General features: G+C 44.6%; 1 protein-coding gene and 1 long non-coding RNA gene across 7 annotated transcripts in view; both read right to left on the minus strand.

Moving 5' to 3' along the window:
- Positions 1-21,290, minus strand: part of LOC133276571 (uncharacterized) — a 787,535-nt gene that overhangs the window by 200,869 nt on the left and 565,376 nt on the right. The gene's annotated exons all lie outside the window — the stretch shown is intronic.
- Positions 6,388-21,290, minus strand: part of CELSR1 (cadherin EGF LAG seven-pass G-type receptor 1) — a 165,583-nt gene continuing 150,680 nt past the window's right edge. For 2 of the 6 annotated variants that reach the window (XM_061467484.1, XM_061467483.1), the window contains exons 26-35: positions 17,340-17,452; positions 16,610-16,689; positions 15,216-15,342; positions 13,149-13,274; positions 12,711-12,847; positions 12,111-12,214; positions 11,186-11,353; positions 10,067-10,309; positions 9,679-9,943; positions 6,388-8,572 (exon numbers count right to left, since the gene is read on the minus strand). In XM_061467484.1, the coding sequence (XP_061323468.1) occupies positions 8,548-8,572; positions 9,679-9,943; positions 10,067-10,309; positions 11,186-11,353; positions 12,111-12,214; positions 12,711-12,847; positions 13,149-13,274; positions 15,216-15,342; positions 16,610-16,689; positions 17,340-17,452 (1,388 nt within the window). In that variant the 3' untranslated portion in view covers positions 6,388-8,547. Of the gene's footprint in view, positions 8,573-9,674; positions 9,944-10,066; positions 10,310-11,185; positions 11,354-12,110; positions 12,215-12,710; positions 12,848-13,148; positions 13,275-15,215; positions 15,343-16,609; positions 16,690-17,339; positions 17,453-21,290 lie in introns of those variants that run through there. The other 4 variants (XM_061467480.1, XM_061467481.1, XM_061467479.1 and 1 more) reach the window with 4 other exon arrangements.

The following is a 21,290-nucleotide window of genomic DNA, read 5'->3' on the forward strand; positions in this document are numbered from 1 at the left end:
ACAAAAGGATGATCCTGGGAATCAGAGCAGGCAACTCTGCTTGTGTGCTTCTGGCCACAGCTGTCTACCCCCCTCACTGCAATGGGCATCAGCTGTAACTCATCCCTGTAGCTAGTGCTGCCATGAAAAGCGGCCCAGTGGAGGCAAGTCTCCTCTCCAGTTAGAGAGGCAGGTTTAACACAGATGGAGCTTACAGCAAATCCCAACGGATGCATGGCATGTACCTGCATCACATGGGAGGCAAGCTAAATGCTCTGTGAGAAACGGGAGGGCTCTGCCAGTTCCCAGCAAGGGGAACCAGCATCAACAGAACCCCCTCGAGGGTCACCTAAGGTGTGATAGCACTGGCTCTGCTGCAGAGGGAAGCCATGCATTGGGCAGATGGACACCAGCAAGAGTGTCACTGGGGTGAATGAGAAATGAGATACACAAAAGGTGCTTTTGGTTAGTGCTCGGCATAACTAAGATGAGATCAGACAGGGCAGTGTTTTCCCTTGGACAGCCTGGGGTAGAAGAGCTGTGTGTCAGGCATGCTTTGGTGGTATCTTGGGCCCTCCTGACTTCCTGCTTGCTCCCATTGGTTTGGCTATTCCATGCACTAACCTGGGACAAGGAAGCACAAAATCACAAAATGAAACATAGACCTTTGTAAGTAAGTAGAATCAGTTTTAAGTAACGTTAAGTTTGATGGCTTTGTGACAGTAGCAGTGGAAAATAACTGAGGTGTGTGTTTCACAGAAAAGAAATAGTAGAGTGCAGCTAGAGAACATATTGGGAAGTAGCTATTATGTACTGTAAAGGACATCAACAAAGTGACTCTCATTAGGAAACTGGAAATAGTTTGGCCAATTTTGAAGCCAAACAATCAGCTGAACAATCTAAAATCATGTCCTTAATCCCTGATGGCAAACTATCAATTGAGAAATCTAAACCTAGATATTCAAAAGAGGATAGAAAGTTGATTGAAGATCTCAAAGGACAGGAAAACAAAGAGGGTTGGGTTCAGATACCTGATGGGTGAATTGTAATTCCCTATAATCAACTCTGGAAGACAGTTCAGGAGGAACATAATAAAACTCATTGGAGTAGCAACTCTGTGTAAATATTTAGACAAACAAAATGTAGGAAGGAATCTATACACCACAGTTCAATTAGTGACAAAACAATGTCAGCTATGTCTTAAGAATAATCCTAAAACTGAAAATAGAAATCAGACTGGGACAACTGGGAGGGGGAAGTTATGCAGGACAGCAGTGGCAAATAGATTTTTCTGAATTACTGAGAAAAGGAGGCTATCGATATTTATTGGTGTTAACGGATACTTTTTCAGGCTGGCCAGAAGCATTCTCTTGTAGAATAAATAATGCAAGATAAGTAATTAAAACCTTATTAAACTATATAATATCTTGTTTTGGAGTACCAGCGGCAATTTCTTCTGACCGAGGCTCACACTTTAGTGCAAAATTGTTACAAGAAATTAGCAAATTAGAAATTTATTGGCAACTGCATGTTCCATACAGGCCTCAGGCCAGTGGGCAAGTAGAAAAGATGATGTTAGGAAACGAATTTATATTGGTGCCAAGCCTTACCACTGGCTCTATTAAGAATTTGAACTAAACCTCTGTCGAAAGAAGAGGTTAACCCATTTGAAATTCTATATGGAAGACCATATCAATCCCAGTTTAAAGGAGAAAGTCTTCAGGAAGAGGGAGAAGGCTATCTATCTCCGGCAGTTTTTGATCAATCTGGGAAAACAATTAGCAGAAATAAATAAGAGAATAGTGGGGACAAGAGCAAGAGGTTTGGATTATCCGATTCACCCTTTCAGATCTGGAGACTGGGTCTATGTTAAGAATTTTTCAGGAGGTCCCCTACAGGAGAAGTGGAGCGGACTGTACCAGATATTACTGACCACCTTTACAGCAGTGACGATAAAGGAACAACCTGCTTGGGTACATTATTCAAGAATAAAGAAAGCACCAGAGCCAGCGAAGACATGGCGGATCAAACCTTCAGGACCCTTAAGTACGAAATTGCATCGGTCATAATTTGGACTTATATGATAACTGGTGCACAAGCTTGGGACCAGAACTTATACCTGAAATTGTATATACCAATTGTATATACCAATAATATACCATTATTATACCAAATAATTGTAGTGACTGTTGGGTGTGTGCACAGTTGCCTAAATCAGGAGAAAATCCGGACCTTCCACTAACTGGAGTTCCAATTCCTAACACTATCTCAAATGGACAAATTTGTGGGTGAACACTAGCAATCTACATCCAAGGGAAAGGTTAAAATTTGGGATAGTTAATTCTAATCAAGGTAACAAATGTTATACCTGCGCATAAAGATGTATTACACCAGGAGCCAGAGTAGGAGATTCTGTTTGTTTAAATGCCACAGATGTAGGTCACGATTCAAACTGCAATCATACGAGGACGGGGCCAGGCTCTACTCAGTGGCAAACAATGATAGGACAAGGGGTAATGGGTACAAACTGGAACACAAGAGGTTCCACTTAAACTTGAGAAGAAACTTCTTCTCAGTGAGGGTGACGGAACACTGGAACAGGCTGCCCAGGGAGGTTGTGGAGTCTCCTTCCCTGGAGACATTCAAAACCCGCCTGGACGCATTCCTGTGTAACATTATCTAGGTGTTCCTGCTCCAGCAGGGGGATTGGACTAGATGATCTTTCGAGGTCCCTTCCAATCTCTAACATACTGTGATACTGTGTGATACTGTGTGATTAATATAGATGGTATCGTAGTTCAGTGGTGGCCCGTTCCTGAAGGGAAAGGATGGTATTGGTTATGTGGAGAAAATGCTTATAAGACTCTACCCCCCAGCTGGAAGGGGGCATGCGTCTTAGGTGCTGTGGTACCCAATCTTACTATTATTGACATGTATCCTTCTGGAACCTGGGTTAGAAGTTTTGTTAAACGAATCAAGCGAGGGTTTAACCCTGTTGCCAAACAGAACACTGCATTTCATAGTTTTGTGAGATGGTTAATTCCATCTTTGGGAGTAAGTGAATTAGAGAAGGCAATTGTGAATATCTCAGAGACCATAGAGGAAATAGAAAGTAAAACCATCGCTACAATCCAGGTGGAACAGAAAGAGATAACTAACCTATCTAAAGTGGCATTACAAAACTGAATGGCTCTAGACATGTTACTGGCTTCACAAGGAGGAGTTTGTTCCATAATCAGTGAAAGTTGCTGTTCCTATAGAGATCAGAGTGGCAGAATTGAAACAGATTTGGAGGCAATTTGGAAACAAACTAAAGTATTTCATGAAATGGCCAAGGATGACACCTCCTGGGGGTTTGGAAGAAATATGGAAAAAGTTAACTTAATGGTTACCCGATCTCTCCTGGTTGAGGCAACTGGTTGCAGGAATATTGATGTTAATTTTTTTAATATTGATTCCTTGTGGTATGGTACAGTGTTCCTTCTGGTGTTGTACACAATCTATGAAGACTGGAAAAGGGATGAAATCAAACATCAAGTAGAAACAGGAAAATATTTCAAAAAGGCTCTAAATGGTAATGGTGGTATATAAAATGTTGCAAAAGAATTTGCAAAAGGATAGAAAAAGGGGGGATTTGAGACGAGGAGGCACAAAATCACAAAATCATAGAATGGTTAGGGTTGGAAAGGACCTTTAGATCATCTAGTTCCAACCCCCCTCCATGGGCAGGGATGAAACATAAACCTTTGTAAGTAAGTAGAATCAGTTTTAAGTAACGTTAAGTTTGATGGCTTTGTAACAGTAGCAGTGGAAAATAACTGAGGTGTGTGTTTCACAATTAAAAAAAAAATAGTAGAGTGCAGCTAGAGAACATATTGGGAATCCCTGTATAAGATAAACCGTTGCAGTTGGCGTAGTTTTAGGTCCTTATGACCGTAGTACAAAGATAAGCGTAAGAAAAACAGGACAGAGAAACAGGACGTGTGGATGGGGAGTATCTGGGACTAGCAGGTGTGCAGGATGGGCTGCAGCTAAACTAGCTGATAAGTAGAAGGACAGGAGGGTTGCTGTGTCTGCAGTGCTACCGAACCAATTAAGCTGGTGTAAGCGTTATCTCCTGTGCGTGCTTCAAAGGCTGCCAGAAGCGATGGAGACCGTTGGAGGAAGTAAACGACCCTCAGAGACCACCACCACATTTTTGTACGCATGCGGGGAAACTGTCTGGAAAATGATGTAATTGATCCGCGGCCTCATGAATATGCATGTGTGTACGTAATGAATATGTATGCCCGGTGACTATGGAAGGCCGGGCTGTGTGAGGACACACGCTAGGTGGAGCTACCCCCGCGTCTGCCGGCGCCGCAGTAAGGAATACCTGCTTGTCAACTTAAACACTTTGTTGGCGAGTTCGTTCCCGGACATTTCTCCGAATCAAACCCCAGCCCCTAACCCTAGGCCCGCAGGGCTTCTCCTTGGCCCTTTCCATCCCCAGAACCTGTCGGTGTGAGCTGGAGTGAAGGAGTTAACCGTTCCAGCATTTCTCGTTCGTTTCATCTACAAAATTGAGACATACAGTAAAAAGTACTGATCTTTCTCTAAGTCAAGGCTGCTTTACTGCTTCACCTGGAAGCTTGTTCACTTCACTGGCTCCCAACTGCAGCTACTGCTGTTTGCACTGGATTCAGTGGGATGTTCCTAACCTGAAGTGACCATGTAGAACAAATCCAGGCAAAAGGGATATTTATTCCCTTTAAAACCAGGTATTCTGTCCCATTGTAGATCCTACTGGCCTTCTGGGAACTGTTTTTATAACTAATGAAATGACTGCTGTAGGTTCTTCTTTTATTTTGTTAAATCCAATGAGCATGCACTAGGAAAACACCTGCTTTGAAGAGCGTTCATACCTGTTTGTACCTGCAAGATGCTTGCTCTAGCACGGCTCTGTTACTATGGGTGCTTGCTATGTGCCGTAGACATGGGATGTTTTTTGTCTCTGAGGAATCACATCACTACAGAGCCCGCCTGTTTGTCTTCCTGCTGCAGACTCTCCAGTTGGCTTTGGGAAGCACTCACTAGCACTGGGAGCTTTGCTGCTGCTGCTGCTCTGTGATTTTCCAGCTCGATGTGGGAGCTGTGGGCTGTAGAGGCTCCATTGGGAGCCCCATTGGGAGCTGCCCTGTTCCTCTGCCCAAGATCAGCATCACCAGCTTTGAGGATGAGCTAGTGCCTTGCATGTGGAACTTGTCTCACTGCTGTATCACCCTCGCCCGTTTACTCCTGCCACAGCTGTGGTGCTGGCTGGCTCTGGGGCACTGGGTGGCTGCAGGGGCCGGTGTGGGCTCTCCTTGCTGCTGCCTTTCTAAGGTCTTCCCTTATGAACAGCAGCGGTGAAGCACCTGCTACGGCGGTTTGGCGGAAGACTTGTGTCTTCATCTGCTTCTCACCCAGCAGAGCTGGTGCTGGAATCACTGGTACTTTATCAATAATTTCACTGTATTTAAACACATCATACACAGGCACTCACTGCTTCAGCTGCCCTCTTTACACATGCACAGGACTTCACACCCTCACTATTTCCTTGAGCATATGAATATCTAAGAGGAACATAGCGCCAGCCCTCTGTTCTTCATTTGGAAAGTTTTGGCAGAGCTGTTTGTGAAGTGGAGACCCTGTCTTTGATTTTGCCCCTCAACCATGACAGTAACCAGGCTCTGCTCCTGACCTCAGACCCTCCCAGCTTGTTGCCTAATGTTTAGAAACAGTTACGGAAAAGCTGGCCAGATGATATTGGGACACACTTTTATTTCCAGGAAGCTGCAGCCATGGGCAGGTCACTGCTGCCCTGTGTGAGATGCGTGAACACAGACTTGAACAACAGCCTGGAAAGTACAGAGTGCACAAGACCATGGCTTGGCCTCAGTTGGCTTGAGAAAGACAAGAATGTAGGCAAGAAAATCCTTGTCGTTGCAGCATTCATGGCCTGGGATGGCTGCCTCACCCCCTCTAGCTCCTTTCCAACCTCTTTTTTCTAAACCCACTGCTTTGCTGGCGGTCTGCTTTGCTCTGGGTAGCAGAGGGTGTTCTTCCACAGACCGCTTCTGAGGTGTGGGAAATAGCAAAGGTCTGGACTGAAAACCACAGTGCATGGGGTGGAGCTCTGTGCCAGCACAGGGCACTGGGCTGGAAGGGGGATTGTGTGTGTGTTTATATGTGTCCACACCAAGCAAACCCTCTATGAGACACAATCTGGGGCTGGCAGCATCCCTCAGGCTTTGCAACCTCTGCTCCATTGGCAAGAGAGCAATGGATACCTGTATGTCCCCCCTCCTGCTACTTTCCAAACCCTGGGAGATGCCATTTGGACCCTCAGTACTGCACTTCAAATAAACACCAGAGGAAGGATACAAGTTCAAAAAACAATTTCTTAATTTATTGTAAATTCTCCTTTCATCTGTGCTGCAATTCCAGTGTTCTGCACATTAATAAATACACATTTGTTAAAAAAACAACAACCTCCAGTGTCTAATCTGCCATAAAGCTTTTAAAAAGTCATAAAAATAGCTTTTTTTTTTTTGTCATTAATACAACTGACCCTCATTTACTGCAACAATTGTGATCAAAATAAAAACTACCTACATCTCACTGGGACAAAATATACATACACAGATGCAAAAACAGCTAGCGTGGGTTATAGACAACGCCTGAGCACACAGCCACGTGCCAGACCCTTAGCACATTCAGAACCTTTTCCCATTAGAAAATGTCACAGAGTATGTTGCATCATTTTTAAAGGAACAGCATCCTTCCTCCCTCCCCCCTTCCAAAGGCCTCCTCGATACATTTGGAAATGCTTGGCAATATAATGATACTGAGATCACAATATGTATTATTTCATTTTTATCTCAACTCCTCCATGTTATTTCTACTTCTTCCCTTTCACATGCAGTTACACAAACAAAAGCCAATGTTTTCCCAGAAGAACTGCTTCACCAAGCGAGGAGCTCCTGAAGCCTCAGTGGCAGAGAGCAGGTCACAGCCACACCACTGCTGCCCTTTGAGTCACGTATTCCCACAATGGGGAGCTGCCAGCAGAGATTTTGGATGCCAACTTTTTCACACCTTATTATTCCTTTTCTTGCAAACCACTGCAGGAAGGTGAGGACTGTGGATAGGCCACACTTGACTGTCCTATACTTGTGAAACCAGCATGTTTTATGGGAAACATGAAGCCTTAGGCCTTCCATGTGCTTTCTGAAACACCAAGGAGGCCATAGGGCTTTCTCAAAGAGCTGGGCAGTGAAACCTGGACATTCTTGAAGACTCTTATTTCTGCTTTGATTAGCAACATGTTGAATCAATTGAGAAAGAAATTAACAGTAAACTAAAACACTGTGTCTGAGGGAAGACTTGCACCATGGGAGGAGAGCCCTCTTCTTAGGACATGCAGAGCCAGGCCACAGGTAAAGCCTGCCATACAATGACACCACTTCTTTTCTTGCTCTTGGTAAGGCAAGTAAGGATTTGACTTCTTCCAGACAAAGACTGTGTTGAAATCTTAGGCAAAGATAAGACTTATTTTTAGTCCTGAAGTTCAGTTGCTGAACATTTCAATGCACTTGAGAGAAGAGGTCAAAACACCAAGAAATGAAAAAGCAAAACATTTCTTGTGGGTTTTAGAAGAGGTTACAAAGAAAACATACTGTGTCCTGAAAGTGTTCCAAAACCTGTCAACAAAACTTGTAAGTTACAGCCACGGATTTCCATTTATTCTTTACCAAGTTACTCTCAAAACTGCACTGCCTTAAGGTGGCTTCCATGCAAACCTCCCTTACTTTATCAAATGCCAAATTCAAGTAAAATTGTGCAATGCTCATATAAAAAATATCAAAACCTCTTTCAATTGATTTCCTATTATCAAATTAAGAAGATCAGTATAAATGTAAAATATACAAAGGGACTTTTTCTTTAGCAACACCATACAAAATATATAAAAGTATCTACACTTTATATATATATATATAAAGGATTTTTTTTTTCTTAAGACGATGTGTCCATATGGGGATGGATAGAGATGCTGGCATAGAAACGAAAGGACACTTGGTGGGATATTCCTCCCTAGAGCCCAGCAAGCCGAAGGGCTCACACTGTAGCCAGAGAAAATTCCAAGAGATGTCCCCTGGAGCTTGTCTTCAGCCTGATGGATTGACTTACTGCACAGGTCCACCATATATTTCCTTGGTTCTCCCCAGTAATAAGCGACCCCTGCAGCACTGTCTGCACTGTGAGCAGGTATCCGTCCCTCACAGTGCATCCCTGTGGCCATTTCCATGTGTTTAGGCAAGGGTTCGTGCCACAGGGAGCATACCACACAGCAGCCTTACTGCAGGAATGTCTGGGCACTGTGTCTCTGCTGTGAGCAGTCAGGAGTCTGCCATAATGTGAAACCATGTGGGAATCAATGCCCACCTCGTCCTCCTCGCTACGCGGGCGCTCCGATGAAGTCCAGGGCAGGCGGCCCCGCGGCAAGGGGTCCAGAACCGCAAGCAGTGCTCACAGTTTCCTGATGGTTCAAATTGAAGTTTCGTTACTGCCTCTGTTAGTGAGAAGAAGCAATCATGCAGGCTCAGTGTTACACACGCACAGGCAAACCGCGCCCCCGAACCACCCGTCCTTCTTCGGAAGGGCTCATGCTTTGTGAGATTGCCATGCCTTGCCAATCCAACACTTGCAAGGGGGGATGCTGCCCTGGAGGGGAAGGCCAGTGGAGAAACAATTCCAGGTAGTACACAAGAGATGCACTCTTTAGAAGAAGCTGTGGTGGGGGTTTGTACTTGGCTAACGCTTTGGTGAAGATGCAAGGCTCACAAGCTGTTAGAAACCTGGTATTTCAGATAGGTTCATGCAATCTGCTGCCCAACAGCAGAGGTTTATACTATGCAAAAGGTGTGGAGATAAAACAGTTGCTTAGTACAAGTTGGCTGTTTAGTCTCCAGTGATGACCGTATTACCTGGTAGTAGCTTGTTAAAGACACCTCTTGCCAGGACATATTCCATCAGCCAGTTCCTGGCATCTCAAATATGCGCTTTTATAGTGAGCTGGGAATGGGCTGACACCCCAGACAACATGGGTGTCTAAAGCATGGTGGGACACGTCAAGAGTTAAGGCTGCATGAGAAATCTTCTCTCGGTTTGGAGAAAGAATGAGGCTATTATGTGTGGTAAAAAATGAGAGTGCATGAGTAAAATGTTTGCACAGACTTTACATATGGCTGTTGTCCTCATTTTAAATGTATGGATTATGATGAGTAATGAGGTTTTGAGAATACTCTTTCACTGAGAGCTTGCCCAGCCTTTTGTTAATGTTTGATTTAGTTTATAACAGCAAATACGCACAGTGATCACAATGCAGCGGGTGGGAACCATGCACCTGGTAATTTTGGGTCAATAGCTTGACATGGCACTTTCTCTGCAGCCTTTGGATCTCCTGCCCCAGCACTGGTTTCCCTCTGCCCAGCTGGACACCCACCCCATGCTGCCCTTCCCCACCAAAACACTGGGCATCCTCAGGGGTTCTCATCACTGGGGTCTTCCTCCTCTACCCTCCTCCATGCTGACTGCCAGATTCCCACAACAGCTCTTGCTGGTCTTAGTGGACATGCACCAAGAAATGTTGCTCCATGTTCACCCTCTAGCACTTACTCTGAGTCTGAGGTGTCAGCATGTCCTGTTCCCACGTGGACATTCATGGCCATGCCATTGAGCTGGTCTCGAGACTGCTCCCTCCGAACATTCTTTACTGTCACCCCTGAGTCCGAGGGAGAGCGTACCCCATCATTTGTCCCCAGGGAAGCAGTCCTGGATGAGATTGTGCTCTGATTGTAGTCCGATAGCTTTTCCCGCAGTCGATTCTTCATATTCTTATCCACCAGTGGGGGAGGGTAGGTGACTTTGTTCTTTAAGATGCCTGTTATGAAAAGAGAGGATAAGGAGAGTTTTGAAGCACAGAGCTACCACATGATCTAATCAATGCTCATTAACCCCCCTCTAATCACCCCTCCTGGCTGTGAGGTGAGGTTGGCTGCACTACCTTTCCTTTGCTCCGGCTGCTGGTTATTCTGCAGGGACAGAGGCCTGTTCTCCTTCTGCTGCCCTTCGTTCTCCTTGTCTTGCGGCGCTTCGTTGCTGTGGTTCACCTGGTTTTCCCTGTGAAGCTCTACGTTAACCTTGGTCTCCACTTTGAGTTTCTGTTTCCCACCAGGGTCTTCGCTGTCGCTGGCCGTCATGCACTCTGTGGGCCAATAGGGTTTCACATGATTGGGAAGGGTATCAACTGCAATGCAAAAGAATACTAGCTCGAAAACCACTTTTGATATGTGTTCTCAATCTACCCAGCCAGTCCTGTGGCCTGTGGCTGGGGAGGAGTAGTGTGTCAAACCAGAACAATCCTGCAGGTGATCCTTGCTGGACTGCACTGCCCTCAGGGTGCAGTGACACCCACAAAACACACCTGGTAGGGTGGCAGGTTGTCCAAACCCTTCCCAGAGCAAGGTTGCTGGCTCCATCACAGAGAAGTATGAGGCAAACCTGCCCCTCAGCCTGTGATCCTGCCAGCTCCTCGATGAGGTTAGTTTCTAAAGGGTAAGTGCACCCATGGCATCTTGGGCTGTGTGCAGAGTAAAAGCACACAGCCTAGATGTTCATCAGTCAAAGCTGACTTATCTTTGGGACAAGATGAACTATGCCTAGAAATGCCTGCACCCTGCCACACAGTATTAACAGCTAATGATCTCCAGCTCTTTAGGGCCAGGACCTCCCCAACACCACTAAATCCACAAGCCTGTACCACATGAGGAGAGGCAGGTATTTCTTGCTCCTGCCCTCAAAACAACCAGCTTTTTCTTCCTTTCTTCATATGAGACCTTGCTGGCTGGGTATCACCATTCCCAAGTGCTGTAGGGACCCGCCTGCAAAGCCCACTCTGCCTGATTTGATCAAGCACCTTTTTACTTGCACTCAGCCACCTCTATGAACAAGCCTTTGGGATGAAAAAAGTCTCTAAGCTGTAGATGAGAAGCTTCTCCACAGAAGCAAGGCACAGCAGTAGTGATGTTGTCTCAGACATATGGTAGTTAGGCAAATTTGTCCCATCTGTTCTAAAGATGCAGACTGGAATAAACCCATTGCTCTTCCCTTGCACTGGGAGTACCTTTGGGTGTACTGTGGAGTGGGCCACGTTCATTATTTTTGGAAGTAGATGTGTTCCACTTTTTCTCTGTCTCAAGCCCATCTTCTTCACTGTCCGATGAATGGGAGGAGGCATAAGAGCTGCTGTGTTCATCGAGGGACAGTTCGCTGTCGGAGTCTGAATCATGCTCTATAAATGCAGAAAGGGGAAACACAGCAATGAGTGTGGACCCAAGCTAAACAAGTCTAGTTGACAAATGCACAAGGAGAAAGAAAAGACAGGCATATGTTTCAGGCCATGCCAGGGTTACATCCAGAAGTGTACACAGGATCAATTCGCAAGGGCTGTGGCATCCATCTAAGTAATATGGGAAGCACAACTGCTTGGGTCAGATAGTGGGCAGGACCTTTTATGATGGGAGGTGCAGAATAGAATGGGAGCACTTTTCGCTATGCAGAACAGTAACTGTGGGATCTCAATAAAGATAAAAAATAAAAAAAATAAAGAACTTTAAAAAATAAAGAACTGCTACAAGGCAACAAAATTTAACATCAAGACCCAAATGAAAGGAAATCAGCCAACAGACACTTCGCATGTTCTTGTACAAAACACACAGCAGTAAAGGAGGATATTGCCTGAAGGTCTCAAATGTTAAAAGATCTCCAATTAAAAACGAAGAGCAACAGCACGTAATTTGTGAGAAGGAAAGGGGACGCCAGAAACTGTCAACAGCTGTGACAGCTGTCAGATTAAAACTGAACCATCACAAGAAGCAGATACATGATATTTCTATTCCAGGATTTCCTTGTAAGGCAGCCACTGCATAGCTCACTATGCCAAGAGCGTAATGAGAACGAGACACTCCGGATCGAACTAACTGTTCTCTGAAAGGGCTGAGAAGGGGAAAGTGCACAACTGGGTCAAAGCATTTAGAAATAACTCTTACCATTGGATTTTGATGGATTCCTATGGAAAATAGAGGAATCTGCTTCAGTCTGACCAGCCCTTGCTTGACCTGAGGATCCACTGAGCTTATGAGCAGCCTCATCCCTTTAAGAATGAAAACACAGGACAACTTTCTTGGTCACTTCACTGCTCTTAACAACAGGGAAAACATGCAGATGAGATTCCTCCAGCCAAATGCAGACAGCTGCAGTGGATGCTTGCCAGCCTCTGCTTGATTGTCAATGTGGTCACTTTTGCAGCAAGACGCTGGTTATCCTAATGAAGCTGTCTGCCTTTGGCCACATGAACCACACTCTGAGAAAGCTCAAAGTTAATAAGCTAAATTGCACTCCTTGAGACATGTCTGAATTTTAACAGGCAAGCGGCACAGCCTATATTGTTAACATAGCAGTTATGTTAACCACTGCACTGTTGGAACTCCCCTCCAAAGATGCATGCAAAAGAAAATGAGAGTCACATAAACCATAACTGTTAAGACATAAACCAAGCAGCATTTGAACCACAACATTTCTGTTTCCCACAAGAGCAATGAAAAAGGAAAGGCAAGCACCTGAAAGCCATGCACCTGCCACCTGATTACCTGAGAATATAAGCAAGGTAGCTATTGTGGCTCTTGGCTGACCTGACGGTGCTTTCTAGGGAGACAGTGGATTCCCCAATGGTTGTGCGATACATATTTGGCTCTTCTATGTATGTGTTGTTACAGTTCAGAGAGCGCTGAAGGGGGAAAAAAAGACACAAAACAATAGTGAATGATCCTACCACACCTCACATTACCCATGAATGTAAGTTTTGAAGGAACCAAGTGGGTTTTGATGCTGAGGAAGAAAATTCTTTACTCTCCAAAGTTCTAGTTAAAATAGTAGTCAAAGCTTCTGAGAGAGGCCATCAGTAATCTTTGTACAGGTGACTGGAAGCAGTCAAGCAATTCACTTAATTACGGACAAGTCACCTGTAAGTTCATTTTAGGGAACATCTACCACTATAAGGATGTTTTTTCCCAGTGTTTGTTCCTTACAGTTAATAATGTAGCTCTTGTTGCAGTGGAATCATCTGGAAGAGGTTTCTTCCCAGTTAAAGTGTTCTTCAAGTGCTTCCTGACTTCTTTGTCGAATATGCAGTGGAAGAAGAAAATGAACAGCCCCTGGATCATTTTAGAGAGAAGAATAGATGTAATTGATCCATTACTACCAAACTGCAAATACAGATACTGGAGAATGGCCATTCTTAAACAACCCCTGAATTCTAGTTTGTAGTCCACGATTTCAATAGCAATAACTATTTTCTGTCTTTGATTGAAATGGTGTTGATTGATCTCCTAGGACTTCTTCATAACTGGCTTCCAAGTTCAAACGTGAGTAAGGCCTGGGAAAACATACAAAATGATGTGTTCCTCCAGGATTTACACAGCTGAGTTTGTGGTAGGTGCCACTCTCCCTCACTGTTTGGGAAGAAACTTTCTTCTCCAAATATCCAATAGGGACCTCTGTGTCCCACCCACTGGAAGACATTGCAGGGAGTTTCAGGGTTGTACTTGTACCAAGACTTTATTACAGTGATGATAAGACAAAATCAATAGCAGCACATAAAAAACATCACAGCCTTTAGTGAAAACCTCTGGAAATGGGGAACTTCTGTGTTAAGTGTCTTGAATACTTTTGCTGAGAGAACTTCAGAAAGCCTTCTGAGATGTGGAGAGATACTGTGGGCAGGGAGGTCCCAGCTGTTGCCTCATACTTTCCTTGGTTCAGACATATCTCCTGGTGGGAATATCATTAAAATCCCCAGGGCTGGGCAGTTGTTGGCTTCCAGAAACACACATTCACAGCTTTTGCTGGGGGCAGGGGGCACACACGTGCGTGCCTTCACATGTATTTGCTCTGAGGGAATTCATGCAGCTGCCAAATTGTTATCAATTTTGGTTGGAGATACAGTATATAGAAGCCAATCACTCGTGAAGTTGCAGCTGTACCAACATCACAAGATGATTTCAGACAAAGCAATTGACCTAGAGTAACTTTCAACTTCAAGCTCACTTTCTAAGCATTCAATCACAAGCGGTCTTAGCTGGCATTAGCATTTTGGGATTATTCATTAATAAAACTCACATAAATGTCTCTAAAAATACAAGTTCAAAGAAGGCATTGATGTGAAATGCCACATACCAGGCAAGTTTGGAGAATTCCAGCTGCTGGCTTCCCTCCCTCTCATCAGTTTATATTTAATTTAATAGAAATTAAATTGACTTGTGGAAGCCTGGTTTTACAGCCTGAGGAGGTGTAGTTATTTCACAGCACACCAGTTACAGCAGCAAAATAATCTTGCTCCGAGCTGGCCTATCTGGTGTGCTTCCATGGCATGGACACTCATCTCTGGAGAAGACCCATCAGACTTCTTTTCTCCTTGGCTACAATTTGTGGCTGTTGTGCTGCAGCTGACAAGAGTGACCTGCTAGCAGTAGCTTGTCTTAATACTGCAGGCAGTTGCCATAACAGTTACTGCCATCCTTGGTCACATTCAAATAACAACCAACATGAAGCTTCATGACCACTTCCATGCCACTCTCCTACAAATAACTACTTTTTGCACCTTTAATCAACAAGTGTGTACACTAGGACAAGCAACCCAGTAAAACCTTAATGCAATCAGTTGTATTTGAAAACCATTATTTGACTAATTTCCTTAAACAGTAATTGAATTTGTGAAAGCCTTGAACTCTTTGCCATTTACTCTCGGTGAAATAAACCAGTCTCTTGGTTGTGATAGCAACAGAACAACTGTTAACAATGAGCACACAGAAGACAGTAACAAAGATTTTGTCTCTAAAAAAACAGAAGTACAATTGCCTACTGTTATTTATCTGTCACAAGTTGTAATAGTGGAGCACTTTAGAATGACTAAAGGTGAGAGATGTAATTACTCGAAGTTATGGTTTTGGTAAAAAGAACCCTCTCCTTGAGAAAAGAGAGCAAAAATTGCACTTCTCTGTTATTCTAAGTCAGCTCATGTTTAGCAGGTTTTTGAGGTCTGAGTGCAGCAGCATGCTCACCGAGGTCTGCCATGGACAAGACACCATCCAACTTACCTGCAGGCAGCTGAAAATGGCAAAGAGATAATGAAACATCATGACATCGCAGTTCACCGCCATCAGCCCCAGCAGCCACGTGGCACTGATAAGCAGCAGGAGCACAAACGCCGTTCGCAGCCCAGAGCTGTAAAGCAAACAGACATTTGGAGCATGACAAGATACAAGAGTATAGCCCAACTTCCCTACACTTCCTGGGTGGTGTCATGTGCCCAACAATTTGGCAGCTGGAAAGGAACTTTGGGAAAATCAGGGCAGTGTTCCCCAGCTCCCCATTCCCAACTCTCTCACTGCACTACTCAAAAGATTTAGCAAATTCAGGTTAAAAAAAAAAGGTGATTTCTTTTCAAGTTTGTTTCCAAGGTTTTCTTCAAACAGACCAGTCTCTTTGCCAAGCCCATGCTGTTTAGCCTGGTTGACTCTTAGGAAGGAATCTGGGTGGTAAATGGCTGCATACATCTCATTTTCGTTTGTCAAGTTCACTCTCACATGCCTTCTCAATGTTACAGATCAAGGTTTTGGATCCAGGGCACTCAGGGGAATACTTGTTTACTTAAGAACATTATTTCCACAGATACTTTCAAAAGATGGTCACAATTCCAGTAGCAAAAGGTTTGTGTTATGAGTAAAATACCTGCCATTAAGTAGCAATTATACTCCATTTGTTTAGGGAGATTTAAAAAAGAAACTTAAAGAAATTACCCAGCAGCCAGGGCTGAATAAATAGCTAGAAGCAGCCTTTTGAAACCTCATACAGCTGCCTATTTGAAAAAAGTAAAACTAGAAAAGGGTCTGTCCTGCCACTAGCTAATCATGTTTCATTTCACAGGTAAATTCTGAGCTTTGGGCAAAACAGACATTAATGGGAACAGGCTGCCCCAGCAGCTCAGGAAGGCGGCAGGTTGCAGCTTGCAAAGCTTTCTGCTCATCCCATGGGGATGGGACTGGGGGAGGCTGGTCCTCAGCATGGGAACCTCAATGGGTCTCTGTGACATGGCTGGTAACCCAGGCATTCATGAGGGGAGATCTTTCTGAGCCAGGGGTGAGCATGGGGACACCCAGAATTAAATCTACCTGGGCATGCCATGGGTAGAGGTGAAGTGATGGTGTAGCAGGGTGTGTGATGAAAGATCTGGAAGGACTGTAATGATACCATCTGGATACCAGACCTTTTCCTCTCCCCTTCCTTCTCCTGCCTACACTTGCTGGTGGTGCAGAGCATGATGGTGGAGGTTTTCAGAGCCTCCAAGGAAACCCCATGAGTAGGTGCAGCTCCAATTGCTTCTGCCAAATATCTGTTTTATCTCCTACTCCAACACTTCCTTTTAGGCAATTCCATCCCTTTATTGTTCCTGGCCAGAACTTTTTTTGCAGCTTTTTGGACCTAAACTTACATGACTCCAGTTTTTTCAAATGTGCGTTGCCTTCGCCTGCACGATGCCTTCATTGCTAGTATAAAGATGACAGCGTTTATCTGAAAGGGAAATAGAAATAACAGCATGGATACTTTCTGTACATTTGTTAAGAGCTCAATTTTCAATGAAAATGCAATTTTTATCCTAAAATGGCTCATGATGCCAAGAATATTTTTCCTTTAATTTACAGGTCTCTAAGTTCCAAGATTAATCTCCTTTCACGCCAACACAGTCAAGAACATCCTGAGAATTGATCTGGATGAAACCCAGTAAGATGGCCCTGTACAAAAGAGGCTTGAATGAAAGACAGAAAGTCAGGAATGGCTGTCCTTGTCCAGGCCAGAGTGCACTCAGCCCAGCATCTTCCTTCAGCTGGGTCAAACCAGAATATCAGAATATAGTAAGAGCAACTACACAGTGGTAATTCCTCTGAATACTTCTCCATGGAACAAAGCAAATGAGGAAAAATAATACGTTTCTGGACACACGGCCACTGCTCCACAAGCAAACTTCACACTGGCAAGCAGCCCCCTGATTTCCAGGAGCCTAGCTCATGTCTTACTTGTTTTAGCAAAAGAGATAAGCTCAAGCACATTGGCTTCAAATGTAAAGAATACAGTTGCTTTGCATTATGAGAACTGTTTGACAAAACATGAAAAGGCAGCAGTAAGGAAAAGACAGCTCTGGAAGCCAACTCCACCATACTTACAACTACAACAATTATGATGGGCCCAGCAAAACTCCAGATAAGGGTGTCATGAACAGACAACCAGCAGAAATCAGGGTTCCCGTAACCTTGTGGGTCCAGACCAACAGCAAGCCCTGGGTCACAAAATGGAGAGAAAGTACATCAGAAAGGTGCTGCTGTGATCTACATTTTCAAATCACTGTCTGACAAACAAAATGCCAATGGCAAAATGTGTTCACCAGGACAGTCTGGGAAGTCAAAATCAAGGCAAATATTGAAATAAAACTTCTGTAGATCACAATCTTTACATTGGTCACTCCATATCAAACAGTACTACAAGTTTTGCCTACCAGAACAAAATTCAGCTGTAACAGAAATGACGGCAAATGCAAGCCCCAAATAAATTCTGTTTCAGCACAGTTTTACAGTCATACACAGTGGGATGAAGCCTTGAGGGTGAGTGACATGTTGAGGAATTTCAATAAGCCTATGCAGCTGAATGACATGAATCATAACTGAGGAGATGTCAATGCTACAACAAATAAGTGCATTCTTAACTGCCATGAGCTTGCTGTCACTAAAATAGCACCAGAGACAAAGGAACCTGGGAACTCACAGGAGTTAACTGCTTGAGCTCAGGTGGGATTCATTTTGAGCTGCCATCTCAGATACCTCACCTTGCTTTCAGTGCTGTTTGAAATGGAGCTTGCTAACACCCCCAAGGCAATTGAGTTAAGAACACACCTTTTATTGTTTTATTTTTTCAAAGCTTGGACAATTCCAAGGGAGCCTCTGAGTTCAGTCCCCACCTCCTGATTTACCGTGCTGTCTGATATGGTGACATACACCTCACCCATATGGCGATGGACTGGAATTGCTGCCTTTGACCTGCAACATCACAGAATCATAGAATGATTTAGGTTGGAAAAGACCTTTAAGGTCATTGAGTCCAACCATTAACCTGGCACTGCTAAGTCCACCTCCTCCACAGGACTTTTTCTCTAGACTCCACCAGCTTTGCTGCTTTTCTTTCGACACGCTTTAGCACATCAGTGTCTTTCTTGCAGTGAGGGGCCCAGAACTGAACACAGTATTATAGGTGCAGACTCACAAGTGTCCATTACAGGGGGATGATCACTGCCCTGGTCCTGCTGGCCACACTATTGCTGATACAGGCCGGGGTGCTGTTGGCTTTCTTGGCTGCCTGGGCACAAGCTGCTCATGTTCAGCAGCAGTCAGTCAGCACCCCTGGGTTCTTTTCTGTTGAGCAACTTTCCAGCCACTCTTCCCCAAGCCTGTAGCATTGCGTGGGGGTTGCTGAGACCCAAGTGCAGGACCCGGCACTTTGCCTTGTTGAATCTCATACCACTGGCTTCAGACCATCAATTCAGCCCATCCAGATTCCCTCTGTAGAGCCTTCCTAGCCTCCAGCAGATCAACACTCCCACGCAACTTGGTGTCATCCCCAGCACTGACAGGCCTGTAGTTCCCTGGACCCTCCTTCTGGCCCTTCTTTTGGGTGGCTGTCACATTTTCTAACCTCCAGTCAACCGGGCCCTTCAAGGTTAGCTAGGACTGCTGATAAATGATGCAAAGCGGCTTGGTGAGCATGTCTGCCTGCACTCCAGTTGTATGGGTCATCCCACCATGTTTCCATGATTGCACCTGTATCATTGTTTTCCTGCTGCACAATGGATTCCAGCTCCTCCTATCTGTCGCCCATGCTGCACACACTGGTGTAGATGTGCTTCAGCTGGGCTATTGATCCCTCCACCTTCTTTTGGGGAGACACTAATTCCTGTGTGACCATTCTCAGGTGCTTCTGTGGTTTCTAACACAACAACCCTTGCATCTTTGCTGTCACGTGGAACATGGATCTCCATCCTGTACCTCCACTGAGATGGTGGAAAGAAGGACCTTGTTAGCAAACCATCCATCAAACACCAGTATGTCACCCCCAGACTTATCTCTAATGAGCCTAGTATTGTCTCTTTCCCCGTTCAAATGTATTTTAAAGCTCTTTCAATAAGAGCTTTAGTTTAGTTTAGCTAGTCTTTCAAACTTACTGAAAGAGCTTTAAACTACATTTTGAAAGAGCTCTAACTCCTATGAAAGATCCTTTTTCCCCCTTTGAGTCAGATGTACCCTGTCTGCAGAGGTTTTCCTTCTTCAAGACACAGAAATTGATCCCTACAAGGCCTATGGCCAATGACATATGGCAAATGGCTGCAGCATATTGTCTGGGCATTGGGGCAACCTACTGCGTTGAGCGTATGTCCTGACTCAAGGAGGCAGCCAAGGCTGATGGCAGTGCTGTTCTTTGGAGGAATTCATGTGCATTAATGAAAGCCTTTTTGAACTGAAGCCTGTGTGCTGGGATGAAAAGACACTGAAAAAAGGAGAGGTAGCTGTGTTTCACTCTTGCTGCTCAAAGCTGGCCCACAGCCAATATTCACATCTGGTACAGGCCTATGGTCTATGAAAATTAAACTGGCTATTTGGCAAAGCAGAGGATATTGGATCTGTTTTCACTCAAATGTGGAACAAGGTAGGACCGGTCTCCCTCCCTGCTCCCACTGGCCATTCCACCACCCCCTTCAGAAGTTGCCGTCCAGAGTTAACCATAAATGATTAAGGGACCATAAAGTATTTTATACAGATGCAATTCTATAGACGCAGTCTGTTTCCCAGGACTTGATTTCCCCATTAGTGAGACTTAAACTACAGTTTGACCAAACATCTGGCTCTAAGGGTAACTGGCAGACAGAAACATTTTTTCACTCTTAGAATGCTACCCTGAAGTTCTCTATAAAACAAAAGGGGCAAATCGCAGTCTTCAGGTCCATGGTTCAAATTTTACTGCAGTCAACAATACGTGAAATAACACCTTACCCAAAGGCAGAATTAACCCAATGCAATTCTGTCATACACAGAATTGCTCTAGCCCATGAGTGAAATGCTGCAGCCTGGCTGTCCTGAGCACACTGACTGTGTGGGCTGTGTGACAGCTCACTGACATTTGCAGGATCTGGGGCTTGCCCTATGGCCAAGCATCCTGTGGGGACCAGCAGCTATCCCAGGATGTGCCAAGAGCCTGCCACGGGGAGATGCTTCCAGAGGGGCATGTTTTAACCCTTCTGAGCTCCTGCAGGCTCAGCAGCTGCCAGTGACTCAGGCTACTGAGGGTCAGCCTCACCTCTCTCCTGACTCAGCACCTCGCTCAGTATTCTCAGCAGTTCTGGAAAGTGACATTTTCTGGGGGCATTGGTTTCAGGGCGACGTAAGAATCTGTTTTAACATGAGCACTGCAGTCTCCATGCCAAAGCAGTCAGTGCACACACATGCCAACCGGTTAGTGTGTTGCCACGAAGACATGCAGAACTGGAGGGGTCCCACTGGGTGCCAAATCCAGCCCTTTGCTCCTGACACAAGGAAATAATAAAATCCCTTTCCTAGACAGCTCAAACTACATTTGAAAATAAGCAAGCTTAAAGCAAATTTAAAATATTTCACTATCACTCTCCATGAAGAAATATTCCAGATCCACACTCTTTTGGATGGCCTTCTCCCAACTCCTATCCCATTTTTATTCATGGCATTTTGCTTTTCTGTGCTGTGATTAAATGTCGTTCTTCTCTGTTGGAGTTCTTCTCTGTTCACTATGTAAACGTTTTACTAAGCTTTCCCCTCTCCTAAGGTCAAGGTTACCTTCAGCAAGTAGCCTGGTCACAGATGCCTTAGGACCACTATATCCCAGCTTGACATGAATGTCAATCTGAACATGGAAAACAGAAAAACTAAACAAACAAAACAGAGTGAAGCCACTGCTACTGCAGGTTCGCTTTTTTTCAGGACAGCTTTTGTAATGATGAAATGGGCTAGATAGTTATCTCTCAAATAAAACATAAAAGCCCTCTGGATGTCCAAGACTAACATTCCTTCCCATACCTAGACTTTTCCACTATTAAGAAG

The sequence above is a fragment of the Pezoporus flaviventris genome, unplaced genomic scaffold (genome assembly GCF_033815535.1).
Source record: "Pezoporus flaviventris isolate CSIRO_AGI_PZ_B2104156 unplaced genomic scaffold, CSIRO_AGI_Pfla_v1 ptg000045l, whole genome shotgun sequence".
Classification (NCBI taxonomy): Eukaryota; Metazoa; Chordata; class Aves; order Psittaciformes; family Psittacidae; genus Pezoporus; species Pezoporus flaviventris.